Genomic DNA, 15,843 nt, shown 5'->3' on the forward strand with positions numbered 1-15,843 from the left:
TAAAACTCTTTGAAAAAATAATAAAAATATATTTGTTATATACTGTGGATAATTAAGTGAGAAGATTAATGAAAAGCAGGGAAGGCAAGAAAGAGGAGAGAGTGAGAGAAAGAAGAAAAGCTAGAAAAAGAAAGAGAAAAAGAGAAGAAACCAGAACAACATTGTAGGATAGAAAGAACGATTAGAGAAGAAAACAGAAAAAAAATAATTCTAGTGTAGCAAAATATACATTTGGGTCCATTCTTATACTGCCCTTTGCTTTAACTTTTGTCTGACAAGCTTTCAGAGGTTTGAAGAAGCTATTCTGATTCCATAAGATTAGTTTTCGTGTTTATTTTTGCTTTTCTCCAGGGTAAATTTACCCAGTTATTGCCACTGGTCTTTGGGGGACATGGTGTGGTGGTCAGAGTTGGACAGGATGTTCCAGAGTGTTCCTGGTGTTGACTGATGGGCAGAGAGCAACAGGATATCACTTCCTATGCTCGGCATATGGACCTTCTCTTTACTCTCTGCCCGCCTCTCTCAAATATTGATATAGCAGTGATTCTAAAACTCCTTGATCTTAGATCTCTTTACTCTCTTAAAAAAAAAAAATGACTGAGGACTACAAATAATTTTGTTTACATAGAGTATATCTATAAATATTTACCATATAAGAAATTAAAACACATTTTTAAAATATTGATTTATTAATTTACTTAAAAGTAACAAAAGTAAATCCATTACATGTTAACATAATTAACATATCTTTATGAAATTTTTTTTTTTTTTTTTGGTGAGGAAGATTGGTCCTGACCTAACATCTATTGCCAATCTTCCTCTTTTTGCTTGAGGAAGATTGTCCCTGAGCTAACATCTGTGCCAGTCTTCCTCTATTTCGTATGTGGGACACCACCACAGCATGGCTTGATGAGTAGTGTGTAGGTCACCACCTGGGATCTGAACCTGCAAATCCCAGACTGTGGAAACAGAGCATCTAAACTCAACCACTATGCTGCCGGGCAGGCCTCTCTTTATGAAAAATTTTTAAAAACATAATATTGAGAAAGAGGGCATTGTTTTATACCTTTGCATATCTTTTTAACATCTGACTTAGAAGACAACTTGATCCTCATATCCGATTTTGCATTTAATCACAATGTTGCAATGTGCAGTTTTGTTGAAGTGTATAAACAAAGCTTGGTCTTGCTGAGAAGCATAGTTGGAAAATGGAGGAATATTTTAATGGTCTTTTCAGATATTGTGGGTATTCTTCTTTGATACTACGTTAAACTTGACAAGTGGTAGTTGCAATGTGGACTCTGGGACCATAACAATGAACTTTTCATATTTTATTACATACACTCCATTGGTCTAACTTTAAAAGGCTCTTTTACCCAGGCATGATTTTGTAATGTCACACATTGGACATTAGTTCACTGAGTTATGCTGATCTTCTAAATGTGGACACATTTCATCCCATAATATCAAAAAAAATCACATTTGTTAATATTACCATCAATTTCATTAGAAAAATCTTTAAGTTTTGGGAAGCTGACAAGCTCATGGCAGCAGATATAAATTTTCCAAAATTCACTTGAAAGCTTGAATTTTATTATTGGCAACAAACGTGGGTAGTGATTTTCCTTGAAGTGACAGGCTCACCTCATTCATTTTGTTTGTTTGTTTGTTCGTTTGTTTTTTGTGAGGGAGATTGGTCCTGAGCTAACAGCTGTGCCAATCTTCCTTTACTTTGTATGTGGGATGCCTCCACAGGATGGCTGGTGAGTGGAGTAGGTCTGCACCCTGGATCTGAACCCACGAACCTTGGGCCACCAAAGCGGAGCACACAGAATGTTAACCACTTGGCCACAGGGCCAGCCCTTGTCCAGCAGTTCTTTAAGCCTGTCTTGATTTAGTCACACAGAATATTAACAAGAAGTATACTCAAGGGTCAAGATTTAATAAAATTAACAGTATTTATTGCTTAATAAAACACGGTATTAAGTGAAGCACACTCTTTTTCTTTCTTTCTGGCAGTGTCTAGTGGTAAAGAATGCAGTGATGAATTGTACAGATGGGTGCCACTACCTTGATTCATGCAAAGACACCAACAGTTTCACCTGCTATGGCTTTTACACCATCAGTGTAAATGTCAACACAGTGAAAAGGGCAAAGGAGTATTATCTGGGAAATAGTTTTGGTTTTGTGGGTCCCTTGAACAGATCTCTAGGACTCCCAAAGGTCTGGGGACCCCACCTTGAGAACTGACTGTTTTCAGGATACCTATTAGTTTCCTTAGTTATGTTCAGTTTTACACTGATCCTGTCAGTGATGGCTGTGCTGTCACCAACAGGTTGGGGGTCTTCAAAGAGATAACACTAATTACAACAGGAACTAACATATCTTAGGTGCTGCCTCAGATGTTTTTCGTATGTTATCTCACAGCAATCCTTGATGTAAGTTCTGTTTTATCCCCACCTTCAGATGAGGAAACAGGATCAGAGAGGTGAGTTAATTTGCCGAAGACCACACAGTTGGTAAATAGGAGAGCCAGCATGAAACTCCCGGAGGTCTGACTCCAGAGCCCGTGCTCTGAACTGCTTTGTTATTGCTGGAGAGGCAAACAGGATGGGCAAAGTAAAGAAAGCACGTTAGACGGGGCAGGAGGTCAGAGCTGAGAGTCTCAGACCCAAGGGTCTAAGTAGCAATTCTAAGGTTTCCTCCAAATCTATCTTCCCATCTGATTCTTATGAAAGCCCTGAGTTGGCTGGTGAGAGTTCTTATTTCCATTTCATCGGTAAGGAAGTCAATGCTGCTTAGCAGAGATGGATCCCCTGGGAGGCCCAGAGTCATATACTGGGAGAGCTCCACCTTCTCACCCAACGCCAAGGACTCAGGGCCCTTGTTGGCAGCTTTTCCTCCATGGGGTGTCCTACTGTCACATGTCTTGGAGGGGAGTTGGCAAAACAGGCAGTGTTACCATTACTTCTGGAGAGAGAGAGACGAGAAGTGCAGGCCCATTAGCCCTGGTGCCGTAGAGGAAGTAACCCGGGGTCCAGACGCTGGTCTGGCCAGTGATGAGAGCCTCCCCACCCTGCTGTCTGCGACTGAGACTTCCCCATTCTGGGGATGCAATTCCACACAAAGCCGGAAACAGTTTATTTACCAACAGAAAAGGAGGCGCGGAGGGGTGGGAGGAGAGGAAGACTGTGTGCTGAAGCCTTTGAGGCCGCTGACAAGGAGGTTTGAAGGAACAGAGAAAAAGGTGCCCAGTTGAAGCCCAGATCTCTCTCTCAGCAGAAGGAGAAACTGAGTCCTGCAGAGAGGAAGGAATTTGACAAAAGTCATACATACAGCCCGTAAAGTAAAACTGCCACCCTGAACCCCAGACCCACCCCTTCCAAGAAAATCTTGCGAACGGGGACCGAGAACCAGGATGGAATTTCTTTGGTTTCTAGGACCCCTCCCTGGGGTTTGTGACCGTGTTCCTTCTGCACACCACTCTAGGTGTTTAAATTCCAAGCAGGTTTTATGTTCAGTTCGCTTCGAGATTCCTTCCCTTCCGGTGAGTCGATTTTGCCTTTGTTCTTTTGTTTATAAGCCCTGGACAATCAACAGTTCCTGAATGTGACAGACCTCCTGGACGTGGAAGAGGGGAAATTTCAAGACAGTTCCTGAACGCCCAAGCCTTCAAAGCCCCATGCAAGGCAGCAAACAGCTCCAGAATAATGGGGGAGATCCCTCCAGAGGCAGGGTCTGTCCGGATGGAACGCCTGTTTTGAACTCAGCATCCTTGCCTGGTCTCTCTGCCCCAGGGCGGGGCCCCATGGCCCTCCACCTGGGGCTCCACGTAGGGAAACTTTCCTTTTCAGAAATAAAAGGAAGATCGCCTGTTCCCCCAGCGCCTTTTCCCATCAGTAGGCTGAGTTCTGAATTTTAACAATTAAAAATTAATTTTTTACCTTTGGGTTTTGTTCACCAGGACCAAAGACAGCATTATGTCATAGGACGTCTTCCTCCTCTTCCTCCTCCTTCTTTTTTTTTTCTGGCCACAAATATTTATGGACAATCTGCTACATTCGAGGCCCTGTTTCAAAAAGGCCTGGAGGAGCTGACCGTCGTCTGGGGGAGTCAGTCTATAATGTGATGTCAGGCTGTGTGTGAAGGCCATGGAGAGGGGCGGAAATGACAGTTCAGACCAGGTCACTAGAGACAGGCTTAGGGTCAGGACAAGGTTAGGAAGACAGACCTGAGGAGGTGATATCTGAGTAGAGACCTGAATGAAGTGAGAGAATGTGCCCTGAAGCCATCTGAGGGAAGACACCTCCGCTTGTCAGAATGGTCACCTCTAAAATGTCTTCTGCCCACAGATTGCACAGGACCAGCTTAATCCTGTTTCCAGGAGATGTCCTCCACATTCTGGAAGACTTAGGTCTCAATTAGGTCTTAGGTCTCAATTAACTTCTTAGGTCTCAATGAAACCTTCTTATCCCAGCAAATCTGGCTGTTATTTCAGCCTCACATTACCTTTTGGAGTACATTTCCCTTTAAACACCGCCTCCCCCCACAGCCATCCTAGAGTTTGGGGTTAGTGAACTAAGTCTTCGTTTCTTCTGCTGCTGCGATTCTTGATCGTCGGAAGATTCCGGAGCTTTAGTCGGGAAGTGCCGTCTGAGGTCAGATGGCCCAACCCCCTCATTTTAGAAATGGAGACGTTAAGGCCCAGGCGCAGGAAGGGCCTTGCTGATGGCTGGTCACAGGGTTAGTTACAAAAATGGCTGAGTGGGGACCCACACCCAGATGTCCTATTGACACAGCACTCTTTCTCCCTCCACCCCCACCACACCACGCACCACCTCTAATCCACATCTATTTTCTGTACTTGGAGAATCGCAATAATAGCTCATGTTTCTCCAGAACTTCAGTTTCTTCTTGCAATGCTGTTCTGTTCTTCTCTGAGGACGTTTTCTGAGGCGTGAAACTCTCTGTAGGTTTCTTTTCTTTTAAACTAAATATTATCTTTTGCTCTGCAATAAGGCTTTCCACCCAGGATTTCATTTTACCCTCACAACCCCTTTGCGAGGCATTATTATAATCATTCTTATTGAAAGACTGGGAAGCTCAAGTTCAGAGAGGTTGAATAACTTGCCCAAGGTCAGACAGCCAGAGAATGGTGGAGCTGGAGTGAGAACCCAAGCAGTGTGACTCCAGAGCATGACTCCGTGGTTGAAAACAATGGCCATGGAGAGCTGCATTTGGGTCAGAGTCTCATTCATCCCGGGTCCTGCCAAATGTGGTGAGCATGCATTCTATGGAGAGTGAGGAACACATGTTTTGTTGGGGAGATGGAGGCGGGCAGCATGGGGACACAGCAGCCAACACCTGCTATGTTTTAGGAACTGATTACACCTGAAATTGCAAAATGCCATCCATGATCTATTGTTGCATCTATTGAAGTATTGTTTTTTAAAGATTTTGAACTATGTACCAATTTTCATGATCAGAAGATTTCACATACATACAAAATTTGATTTGTAACTTTTCTTGAAAATCTGGAAGATGTGGTACATGGCTTCTTCATTCTGTTTGGCAACAATCAACTGTTGCTGAATAGCGGACGCCGCCTTTAGCTGGGGCTGGAGCGCCCCCGTTTACCTCAGGGCCTACCTCGCCCTCTAGTCTCTCCAAATTTGAGGCTGCATCAGTCGTTCAAGAAAAGTGGGGGCGAGCACATTTCTTGCTGGGTATGAAGCATATTCTTTCCTGTTTAATAGGTCAACTTTGTGACGGTCTTAAAAACAACACAATCAAGATGGTTCCCTTTACTCATGCCTGATGTGCACCTGACCCCGAAGGTGTTTGAGATGGGACCCTGGACACTGACTCCCAGGTCCCTCTGTGGGGCTGTAACTGGAAACTGAGGGTTCACCATAAAACAGAGAATATTCGAATCTGATTGTGGAGTGCGACATCCTCCCTGGACAGCTGGAGAGATGGTAGCCCAGAAAGAGGAAGAACCTTCTGGAGGTCAACTGGGAAGTGGGGCTTGGCCAGGGTGCCAGCTCAGTCCCTATTGCAATGCGCCATCCATTCTTCCCCATTCTTTCATCTAGCTGGCACTGTGTCCTCCAAGTTTCCTCGTACTTGGTCATACCATTTTTTTCCTCGGGTGTTTACTATATTTCAAGTACAGTGCTAACCAAAGTGTTTTACAAGTTTTCTGATTTAATTGTCATCCTTGTTTGACAAGTGCAGAAACTAAGGGTTACAGAGTCACTTTGCTTATTAGTGGAAGAGAAGGATCTGAATCCAGGTCTGGGTGCAGTCAGAGCCTTCCTTGCTGTGCCTTCTCAGACTGACTAACCCAGCTACCCTGCCAAGGAGGGACCATGCCATTCCATTTTGTAGATGGAGAAAGCAAGAGGCTAAGTGGCTTGTCTAGGATCACACAGCTGGTATTGATACAGCCAGGACTGACATCTGGGTCTGGCTCCAGGGCTGGGCTTATAAACAGTGACCTCATTTGCTGCTCTTCTGCACCTCGTGGGACCACCTGAGACCTTCCAGCAGTTCATTTGCATTGCTTGGTCTGTAATCACCCTATAGAACTTAGTATCATCTATAAATTTGGGTGTGCAGAGGAGACTGGGTCCATTCTGTGGCACACTGAGTGTACTTGTGTGGTTTCATGATTGTACAACATTCTGTGCCAAAGACAGTGAGTGGCAGCCACCGTCTAGACCCTCAGGCGAAGGGATTCCACGAACGGGGACTCTGAGCCCACAGATCAGAAAGTATTTCTCCAGTGCTGCACAGTAAGCACTAACCCTGCAAAGACTAGAGCCCAAACTCTCCAAAGCCCAAACTAGAACAGACTGGGACCCAGATTTTTTTCTGCACCACCCTTTCTCTTTCCAACACACATTGCTAGTTCCCTCCCATTCTACTCTCATCAGTAAAATGCTGTGAAATGCTGCAATGCCCTTCTATTGTCTTTATTTCACTTTCTGAAACATGACGGCAGTCACCTTGCGTCTTTGTCTCACTTTGTGAAAGATGAGGCAGTGAACCCCGACCACCCAGAATCCCAGCATCCCAGAAAGGGAGCCCTTTATCAGTAGTCTTAACACCATGCTCCAAAGAACCTTTAGCCACTTCTGAGATTTTGAAAATAATCACACCTTTGCCACCAAAGAACAAGAATTCAAACTAAGGAACATGTTAACCACTCATTTAAAAATATATTTTATACATTGGGGTTTAGTGCAAGACGGCATCTTAATGAAAGAGTTCTGCCGCTAAAAAAAGATAGCAAATCTCTTTTTCTAAAATGTCATGGGTCACTGAACTACAGGATGCATCTACTCAGAGGGAGAAAGTCATCATGGATCAAAGTCAAATATCCCAGCAAAGTGGAGGAACCCAAATCTTCACCTTTGGCTAACCTAGTACCCTCCTGAAAGGTGATCCTGCCCTGCCAGCATCCACACCCCATTCTGCTGGGATAACAGCAGTGTTTCCTCTGTCCCTGCTGGGCATGCATCGACCTGCCCTGTCTTTGCCACGCAGGCCCTGGAGCCCTGGAGTGCTCAGCTATCCCTTGGCAAGAGGGTCTGAGCTTGCTGGTGGCTCTTAATACTTAGGTTGGCCTGTAGGATTCTCTATATCTCCACTCTGGGTTGGAGAACCCAGAAACCTGGCAGCAGAGTCTGACCCTGGGGACCTGGGGACAAAGGTTGCAGGGGAAGGAGGTGCTGTGAAGATTTCTGGAAATGGAGCTACGGCTGATATTTCCTTCTCTGTGAGGACAAGAGATTAGAAAGGTCTGTTCGCACTGGAACAAACTCGAGGAAAGCAAACAGATGAAACAGATATACACACAGGCCTGTTCTCCTCTGTCTCCTCTTCCGAGTGCCTCCGCAGCTCAGGCAGCCTGGCGCGCACACACACACACACACACACACACACACACACACACACACACACACACGCGCGCGCGCGCGCAGGTTCAGACTTAGTGTGGTTCAGCTGTAGTTCCTAGTAAAGTGGTTTAACTAGTCGGGTTGGCTATTCTGCTTCTCTGCCTCTCCACCTCTCCTGCTTGTCCTTTTCCACTGCAGGTAAATAACCACGGGCTTCTCCCCGCTGCAGCCCCACGGCCAGGCCTGGTCTCCCTGGCAGCTCGCCCAGCCCTGGCCCCCTCCCAGCGCTCATCTCCTTGACACCATCAAGGGTGGACTCCATCTCAGCAGACACTTGAGATCTCAGATGTGCCGAGCTGGAGGGGATCAGGTCATCCTCTGCAAGGCTGTCTTTTTACATGTGGGAGAGGTTGGGGCCCAGTGGCTCAGGAGGGGGAAGTGGCAGCTCTATCTTCCAGGATCTCTGCATCAAGCTGGAAGCCTGTCTTCAATCAAATCTCACAATGGCAGCCCTTGGGCTGCCCCGGCCCAGAGACATGCTTTGTTTGGTCCATGCGCTGTGGGATGCCACAATATTATTTTATAATTTAAATTTAGAGTCAACATTTTAAATGGGAAACTTCAGCTCTCAAAAGTCTAGATTTCTGGCTTCTCTTGAAAAATTACAAGTCTGGCAACCTAAATTCCCATTCTCATGTGGCAGTAATCTGCTGCAGGTGAGTAGCCACTGCTCCTTTTAGATGAAGAATTGGCTTAATTCCTTTCTCTTTCCAGTTGAGCTCCTATAGCCATTTGTATTTGCAACCTCTGCTTTAAATAAAAGTAATAATATTGATAATTGTTATCTATATTGAGCCTTCTACCGCTAGTAGAAACCACGCTGAGGATTTCACATGTGTATGTTATTGAATTCTCACTAAAGCCCTATGAGGTAGATTTATTATCATTCCCATTTTACAGATGGAAAAGTAGAGGCTCCGATGAGTTAAGAGATTTGCCCAAGGTCACACACAGAAGAGGAAGCAGAGCTAGGATTAGAAATCAGATTTTCCCAACTCTATCAACTATGCTGATTCCGAGGCCTGGGCCGGTTCTGTCCATGGCGGTGGCTTTTACGGAGGTAACTCAGAGTGTCTCCAGCCCCTATCCACACTCGGAATCTCAACCTCTGTTTCCAACAGCCAGTGGGATTTTGCCACTTGTATGTCCGCAAGCATTCACCAAATGGGGAATCTGAGTAACAGACAAAAGCAGGCTTGGCGTTATTCTCCTTTCCAGATCCCCAGCCCCTCCTGCTCCTCCTCCTGACTTCTCTGCTCATGCTGCAACGGCATTTTCTCTCTCTCTCAGTCAGTCATGTAGGCACTTAAACTTCATCTCTGACTCTCCCCTTCCCTGCCCATTGTTTTAAATCAACATCCAACAATACACCGAATCCCGTTCATACTTTCTCCATGATTCTGGTTTCAGAGCTTTGTTTTCCGTCTCCCTCCCACTTCAAATCCACTCTGCAAAGCATTGCCATATTAATCTTCTTAAAGCATAGGTCAGATCATATTACTTCTCTCCTTGAAGACCATCACTGGCTCTCCACTGCTGATGGAGGCAGGCTCCCCGTCTTTGGCATGGCCTCTGAGACGCTCTACAATATTGGGGAAACTTCTCCAGGCATCGCTTCCTCCAATTCCTCTTTACATTTCCAGATTCCCAATTTCTCAAATGTTCCCAATGCCTCCTCTGTCTAAATACTTGTCCCTTTTGTTTGGAATGCTCTGCTGCTCAGCCTTCCTTGTGGAATTTCACTCCATCTTTCAATGTCTAGTTCAAAAACCACCTCCATTAAGGCTTTCCTGAACAAAATCTTGCCCTCTGCTCTCCAGCCAGGAAGGCAAACTCTCACCATTTAACAACTATTTATGGGACATCTACTATGTGCCAGGCACTGTGGATACTCATTCATGCATTCTTCCCACTGTAGGCAAATACTCCCTGAGTGCTTACTATGCAGTAGGCACTGTCCTGATATAAGAGCTACTTGCTGCCATGACATAATATCAGCGCAAAGAAGAAAATATAAAGCAGCTGAGTCTGATTCACAGGGGATGATAATGACCATGTGAGGAATGAACGGGGCCCACCAGGGTCCATGGCATCGAGGGACACCTGCTCCAGTGATGTATAGGCCTAGCTGGACCTGCCCAGGAGCAAAAGTTCAGCACCAGACTCTGGCAATTCTGTGGCTCCTCCTGCATCCTGACTCCTTTGATGCTGAGTGACACTGCGGCTGCTGGGCCTTCTTGTTTGGTTCTCTTCAAGGAAATGCAGTCATGGGAAGGATCTGTTTCCAGGGTCTGTGGATACAGGAGGTCCCCATGGCTGGACCCGGGAGACTCTGTCCTGGTGCCAAGTGTTCCACAGTCACAGGAGGAAATGCAGAGCCCAAACGCTGGCCAGCATGGAGCAGTGCAGCCAATCAGAACAAAGCCTGCTGAGAAGGGCGAGGGGGTTGACCATTCCTTCTACAAGGCCCCTCTGACGTCTGTTAGCAGGATCGCAAGCTTTAGCAGAGAGTAGCTCAGGTGGGCTGATGTTGCTGTGGAAATCATAGGCACACTGGCTGCCTCCTTCGTACTCCATTCATTCAAGTCCCTCCCCAGAGAATGTCCACTCCACTTTCCTCTCTGATGATGATGATGACGATGCCGATGAGGACCACAGGGAACAGGTCCTAAGGCTCTGCGCTAAGTGCACTATGTGGTTTTTCTTAATGAATGCTCACACACTGTCCTTATCCCTATTTTGTAGGTGAGGACACTTGGGCTTAGAGGGGTTAAGAATTTGCATGAGGGCACACCGGGCACATGGAAGCATCAGAATTCAAACCCAATCAGATGCCAGATGCCAGAGCCCCTGTGTTTCACCACATCAGACCAAAGCCTCCTGTGCTGTTAAAATTATACTCGGCCCCAAGGCATCATTCAAATATCACCTCTACCGTAAGGCTTCCCTTGATTACCTTTCCATCCCTGTGCATGCCACACACAACTGCCCTGAGTAGCGGTCGTCACTCAGTCCTTCAACGTTTATTGCATGTCCACTAGCTGCTCTTTGATGAATAACTCTGCCCCTCCTCTCCAGAAGCTCCCTGTCCAGTTACCACAGGCAGGATCAAGGCTACTATGTGATACGTCTGGTGTGTTCACATTTATGTCTGCTTGCAGCTGTCCCACCATCACTTCCAGGGCCTGAGAAAGTCATAGGTCTTTTCCTGTGGCCAGACGGTCAAAGCCACTTAACAATCTGGGTCAGACATATGGAAATTCAGCAAGCTGCAAAACAAGCAGGTGGGGAAATAGCAGGGAGTTCCACCAGGAGCAGCAGTGCTGGAAGGAGAGCGTTTATAATTCTTGCCCCAGCCCCTGCAACAGTCCTGCAGAGCTGAACTTCCGAGGCTTCTGAAGAGAAACGAATGATTTACTTAAGCTGTGCTCAGTGTGATTCTGGTCCTGGGGGCTTTTGCCAAGTGTTTACAAAGCACTTTAAGCAAAGCCCTGCTCCTTCCTCCAGGTGCTGTCATTCCAGCACCTCCAAGACTAACCTGCCCAGGACCTAGATGGAGCCAGGATCAGGCTGCGCCCTATCGACGTCCAGGCTCAGGTGCAAGAGAAGGCCTCTCCACTCCCGCCTCACCAAGCAACTCAACGGTATTTCCTTAGTGCATCTGAAGACGTTGAAAGAAAAGGATGGGAGGAAATTTGCTGAAAAGTGCCGCAGGCAGGCGATTTAGAATCTTCGGTCCTTTTGCCCAGTCCCTTCTCAAGAAAGATCTCACAAGTTCTTAGGGATCCAATTAGAGGCAATGGTTCTTGGCTTTTTAATAAAACAAATGGACTTTTGAGAATCACAGGAAATTTGTAAAATCTCTCCCCACAAAAAGCCTCCTCTCCCACATGCAACTTGGTATCCAGTTTTGGGATATTCAAGGGCTTCCTGAAGTTCATCCACAACTCCAAGTGTTGATGTCCCAAAGTGTTGCATGCAAACAAGATGATTTTTGGTACGCGGACAAATGTTGTTTTAAATTTTAATTCCTGGCTATTTATTTTAATATGTACTACAATCATAATTAACACATCCAATCTGTGATCTCATAAGTGTTTTGGGATGAGGCTAAACTGAAAAATTATGACTAGAATTGAAGTAAGTTTTAAGGGGAGCATTAAGTAAAAGATTAACATTTCAGGGGACCTGTGTGTGGAGAAAGCCTGGGAAGAATTGCACATCAATGACCCGTGTTTGGATGCACCGCTGGAGTTTGTGGAATTTCTAATCTGATTTAACAACCTCGTTGCACAAATGTGGAAACTGAGGCCCAGAGAGTTAAGTGACAGACCTGAGTTCCTGATAGTCAGAAACAAATGGGAGAAAGTCCCCAGGGTAGCAGATTCCCAGGTCAGTGTTGTTTCTAGAGCACCATTAGTTTTCTTGCTTTCTACCTGTGCAGTTTTAACCTCAGAGGGCAAAAAAAAAGGAGGCCACCTGGGTTCCTGCTGGGAGCAGAGAGAACCGGTAGTAACCTCAAATAGCCAGTTAGATCACTGTCATCTTACAAGGGCTTTTACAAGTATTTTCCTTAGACTCTTCTCACCGCTTATACTTATAAATGAAACATGTTTCAGGATGCTTGTCATTCCTCCCACATTGCTCCAGGGTTGCCTGCACAGTCTCAGGAAATGATTTGCTCTTCCCTGCCGAGGGTTATGCTATTTAGCTCGAGTCATAAGAGAGAATCAACTTTGCATGTTGTGGGGCTTCTTTCAATTGGGGTTGACATTGTGCTCGCTGGTCTGATTGCCAGATTGAAAACTAATGATGTCCAATGTAAAGACTTTCTTTAAATCCTCTGCCTGGGTCAGCCCCCTGGGGAGCGTTGTTCTGGGTTCTGAATGCATCCCTTTAAGAGACACAGGCACCTTGGGGAGTGTGTCCAGAAAGAGGGTAACAGACCGGACCGACAGGAGGAGACTGCAGCCCGATGCAGGGGAGGGACGGCTGAAGGACCTGGCTTTCATTGGCTTGCAGACAGAAGACTCCAGGGGCCATTCCAAGGTCACCATCTGCCGGTCTTTGAAGAGCTGCTGTGGGACAGGGCAGAGCAGGGCAGGTAGGCACACTGTGCTGCAGCTCTGCTTCGCTCCAGGTGGCGGAGTGGGCGGGTGGAACAGAGTGGATGGTTGGAACAGAGTGGGCGGGTGGAACAGAGTGGATGGTTGGAACAGAGTGGGTGGTTGGACATCTGCGGAAAGTGAGGAGAATCAGGCAGCGGTTCCAGGTAATTGTTGCCATGCGGGAATGCAGGCTATAAATCTGAGTTTTTATATGGAATCTGATTTTTAGAAGGTGGCGAGACATTTCCAAAATGTTTGAAAACACTGTGTGGCCAAACAAAACATATCTGTGAGTCAGATCCGACCTGTAGACAACCATTTTGTAACTTCTGCCTTGCGGTCATGAGTTATTTTGGTTTTCCTGCTTGCTGATCCTGTAATTGGGCTCCCCTTTTTCGGGGTGGCGGTTCCTGTAGTATGGTCCTGTGCTCGGCGTTCAGGGTGCACATGGACTTAGAACGGCATTTTCACTGCTCTTTAGACAAAGTAGGAAGCTCCAAGAGTTGGGGGTCTCCTTCTGGGGTAAAGGGAGGGTCAGGCAATGCCAGGGGACCTGGAGAAGGTGGCATTGTACCTGGAAATACCGTTGATACAGAGGCAGGATATCCGAGTTCTCACATGCCCTCTGCAATCTCCTAGTTGTGTGTCCTGGAACAAGTAATTTCTCTGGGTCTGTTTCTTCCTCTATAAATGAGAGGATCGGGGCTGGCCCGGTGGCGCAGTGGTTAAGTTCGCACATTCCGCTTCTCAGTGGTCCAGGATTTGCTGGTTCAGATCCCAGGTGCGGACATGGCACCACTTGGCAAAAGCCATGCTGTGGGAGGTGTCCCACGTATAAAGTAGAGGAAGATGGGTGTGGATGTTAGCTCAGTGCTAGTCTTCCTCAGCAAAAAGGGGAGGATTGGCAGTAGTTAGCTCAGGGCTAATCTTCCTCAAAAAAAAAAAAAAAAAATCCAAAAAAAAAATGAGAGGATCGGATAGTCTTCTGTGATTTTATGGCAGTCACTCCTCCCCACCCTCAACCGCACCCTATAGGACTTCCAGGTTCCCAAATCCCGTGTCCCTTTCTGCAGTGGATTTCCTCCAACCCTAAGAAACCCCTCTTCAGAGCCATCCTGGGTCAAGTTGCCCCCTTCCTGCCACCTTAGGGATCTCCCTCCTTTAATGTCTTCCCATTTCCTCTACCTACTAACTCCTATTCGTCCACTCCCCAGGCAAGCTTCTCCTGACCCCCCCCCCCCACCATGTCCATTCTCCAGTCATACATGTCTTTTCATCAGGGGACTCGCTATCATGGGCACTACTCATTTATTTGTGTGATTATCAGATTACTGTGTCACTGGTTTAGAGACCCTGATGGTCTCTTCCAACCGTGTTATTCACTGATTCTGGGGTAACCAACCAATGAGGGGCAGAGCACAGAGAAGCTGTTCTCAAGCTTTATTTCTGTCCCACACACCCAAGAGATTACAACACACACCCAGCGTGAATGGGGCGTGTGGGTACTGGATCCAGAAACACTCACATAGAGGTGAAGAGCACAAACCTAGTCTTGACATTTCCCCTGCCACATGTTAGCTGTGTGACTTTTCAGACAAGCCACACCGAGCCTCAGTTTTCTCGTCTGTAACATGGAAACAATAGCTGCCCCAAAGGATTCTTCTGAGGAACACCGATCTAAATTACTTAGCTACTGTTGGGCACGCAGCAAGCATGCAATCCGTGGAAATCCTAAGAATAGTTTCAAATTGCAGATCAGAGCATCCTTAGGTACAAATCCTAGCTGGAGTTTTGGATATCTGCTCTCTCACCAATGAGCAGCCCCACTCCACCAAATGACCAAGGGAGACATGAGGCTAAATCAGTGGTTCTCAACTGAGGGACGTTTTTCCTCCAGGGGACATTTTGCAATGTCTGGAAACATTTCCGGGGGTCACAATGTGGGGTGGGGAGCTCCTCTGGCATCTAGTGGGCAGAGGCCAGGGAGGCTGTTAAACATCCTACAGGGCACGGGGCAGCCCCACAACAGAGAGTTAGCTGGTAGAAAACGTCAACAGTGGGCTACAGAGTAACCAAGGCACAAAGATACAGGGGAAGAAAATAATTTTGTGAGATTTTACATATATATATAAAATATATATGCATACATATAGATACACATCGTATATGCATATGTACAGTGTATGTGGATGCACCGTGTGCTGTACACTGCACGAGTATGTGTTTATATCTAGTATGTCCCATATCCATGTATATATAGTCAACTGACAGCCCCACAGACACAAAGCCAGGGCACAGACTCCCAGCCACGAGCCAAATTGACTCACCCACCGGAGGCTGACTTACTGGAATGGCAAAGTAAACATTTGATCTACGCACAAGTTGTCAGGAAAGTAAAGCTTCAGGGAAGCGGGGGTGTCCCTAGTGTCCTATACAGCACGATCACGAAGCACGACATACATTTGTGCCCACACCCTCTTCCTGCCTAAGTTTTCCAATACCGAGCAATTCCCATTCCTTGGAAACTCTTTAGGAAAGTGAGAGGCCCAGAGGTTACAGGCAGCAGAGGAAGTGGCATGGGGCTAGCCGTGGGGCTGTGACCCCAACCCTCCAGGCCAACTGGGTTGCCTCACTTTTCCCTTGATGGTTTAATTCAGTGAATTGAGCGTGTGGGGTGAAATGATCTTGTTCGTCTTCTTTCTGTTCTGCAGTGCTGACGCTTAGCGAGGCAAGATTGGAATTCCCTTGTGGGGCACCTCTTCTCCCAGCCC

General features: G+C 46.6%; 1 protein-coding gene across 6 annotated transcripts in view; it reads right to left on the bottom strand.

Annotated features, from left to right (window-relative positions):
• The window catches only part of ADRB2 (adrenoceptor beta 2), a 110,211-nt gene that overhangs the window by 63,430 nt on the left and 30,938 nt on the right, over positions 1-15,843 (bottom strand). Inside the window, exon 3 of one of the 6 annotated variants that reach the window (XR_006532717.2) lies at positions 18-3,298. The exons of 4 other annotated variants lie outside the window; for them this stretch is intronic. Coding sequence is in view for 1 of the 2 variants with exons in the window: in XM_070517227.1 (XP_070373328.1) it covers positions 3,276-3,298 (23 nt within the window). In the remaining variant the exon portion in view is untranslated. Of the gene's footprint in view, positions 1-17; positions 3,299-15,843 lie in introns of those variants that run through there. One more of the 6 variants, XM_070517227.1, reaches the window with a different exon arrangement.

Source organism: Equus asinus, chromosome 9, assembly GCF_041296235.1.
Source record: "Equus asinus isolate D_3611 breed Donkey chromosome 9, EquAss-T2T_v2, whole genome shotgun sequence".
In the NCBI taxonomy this organism is placed as follows: Eukaryota; Metazoa; Chordata; class Mammalia; order Perissodactyla; family Equidae; genus Equus; species Equus asinus.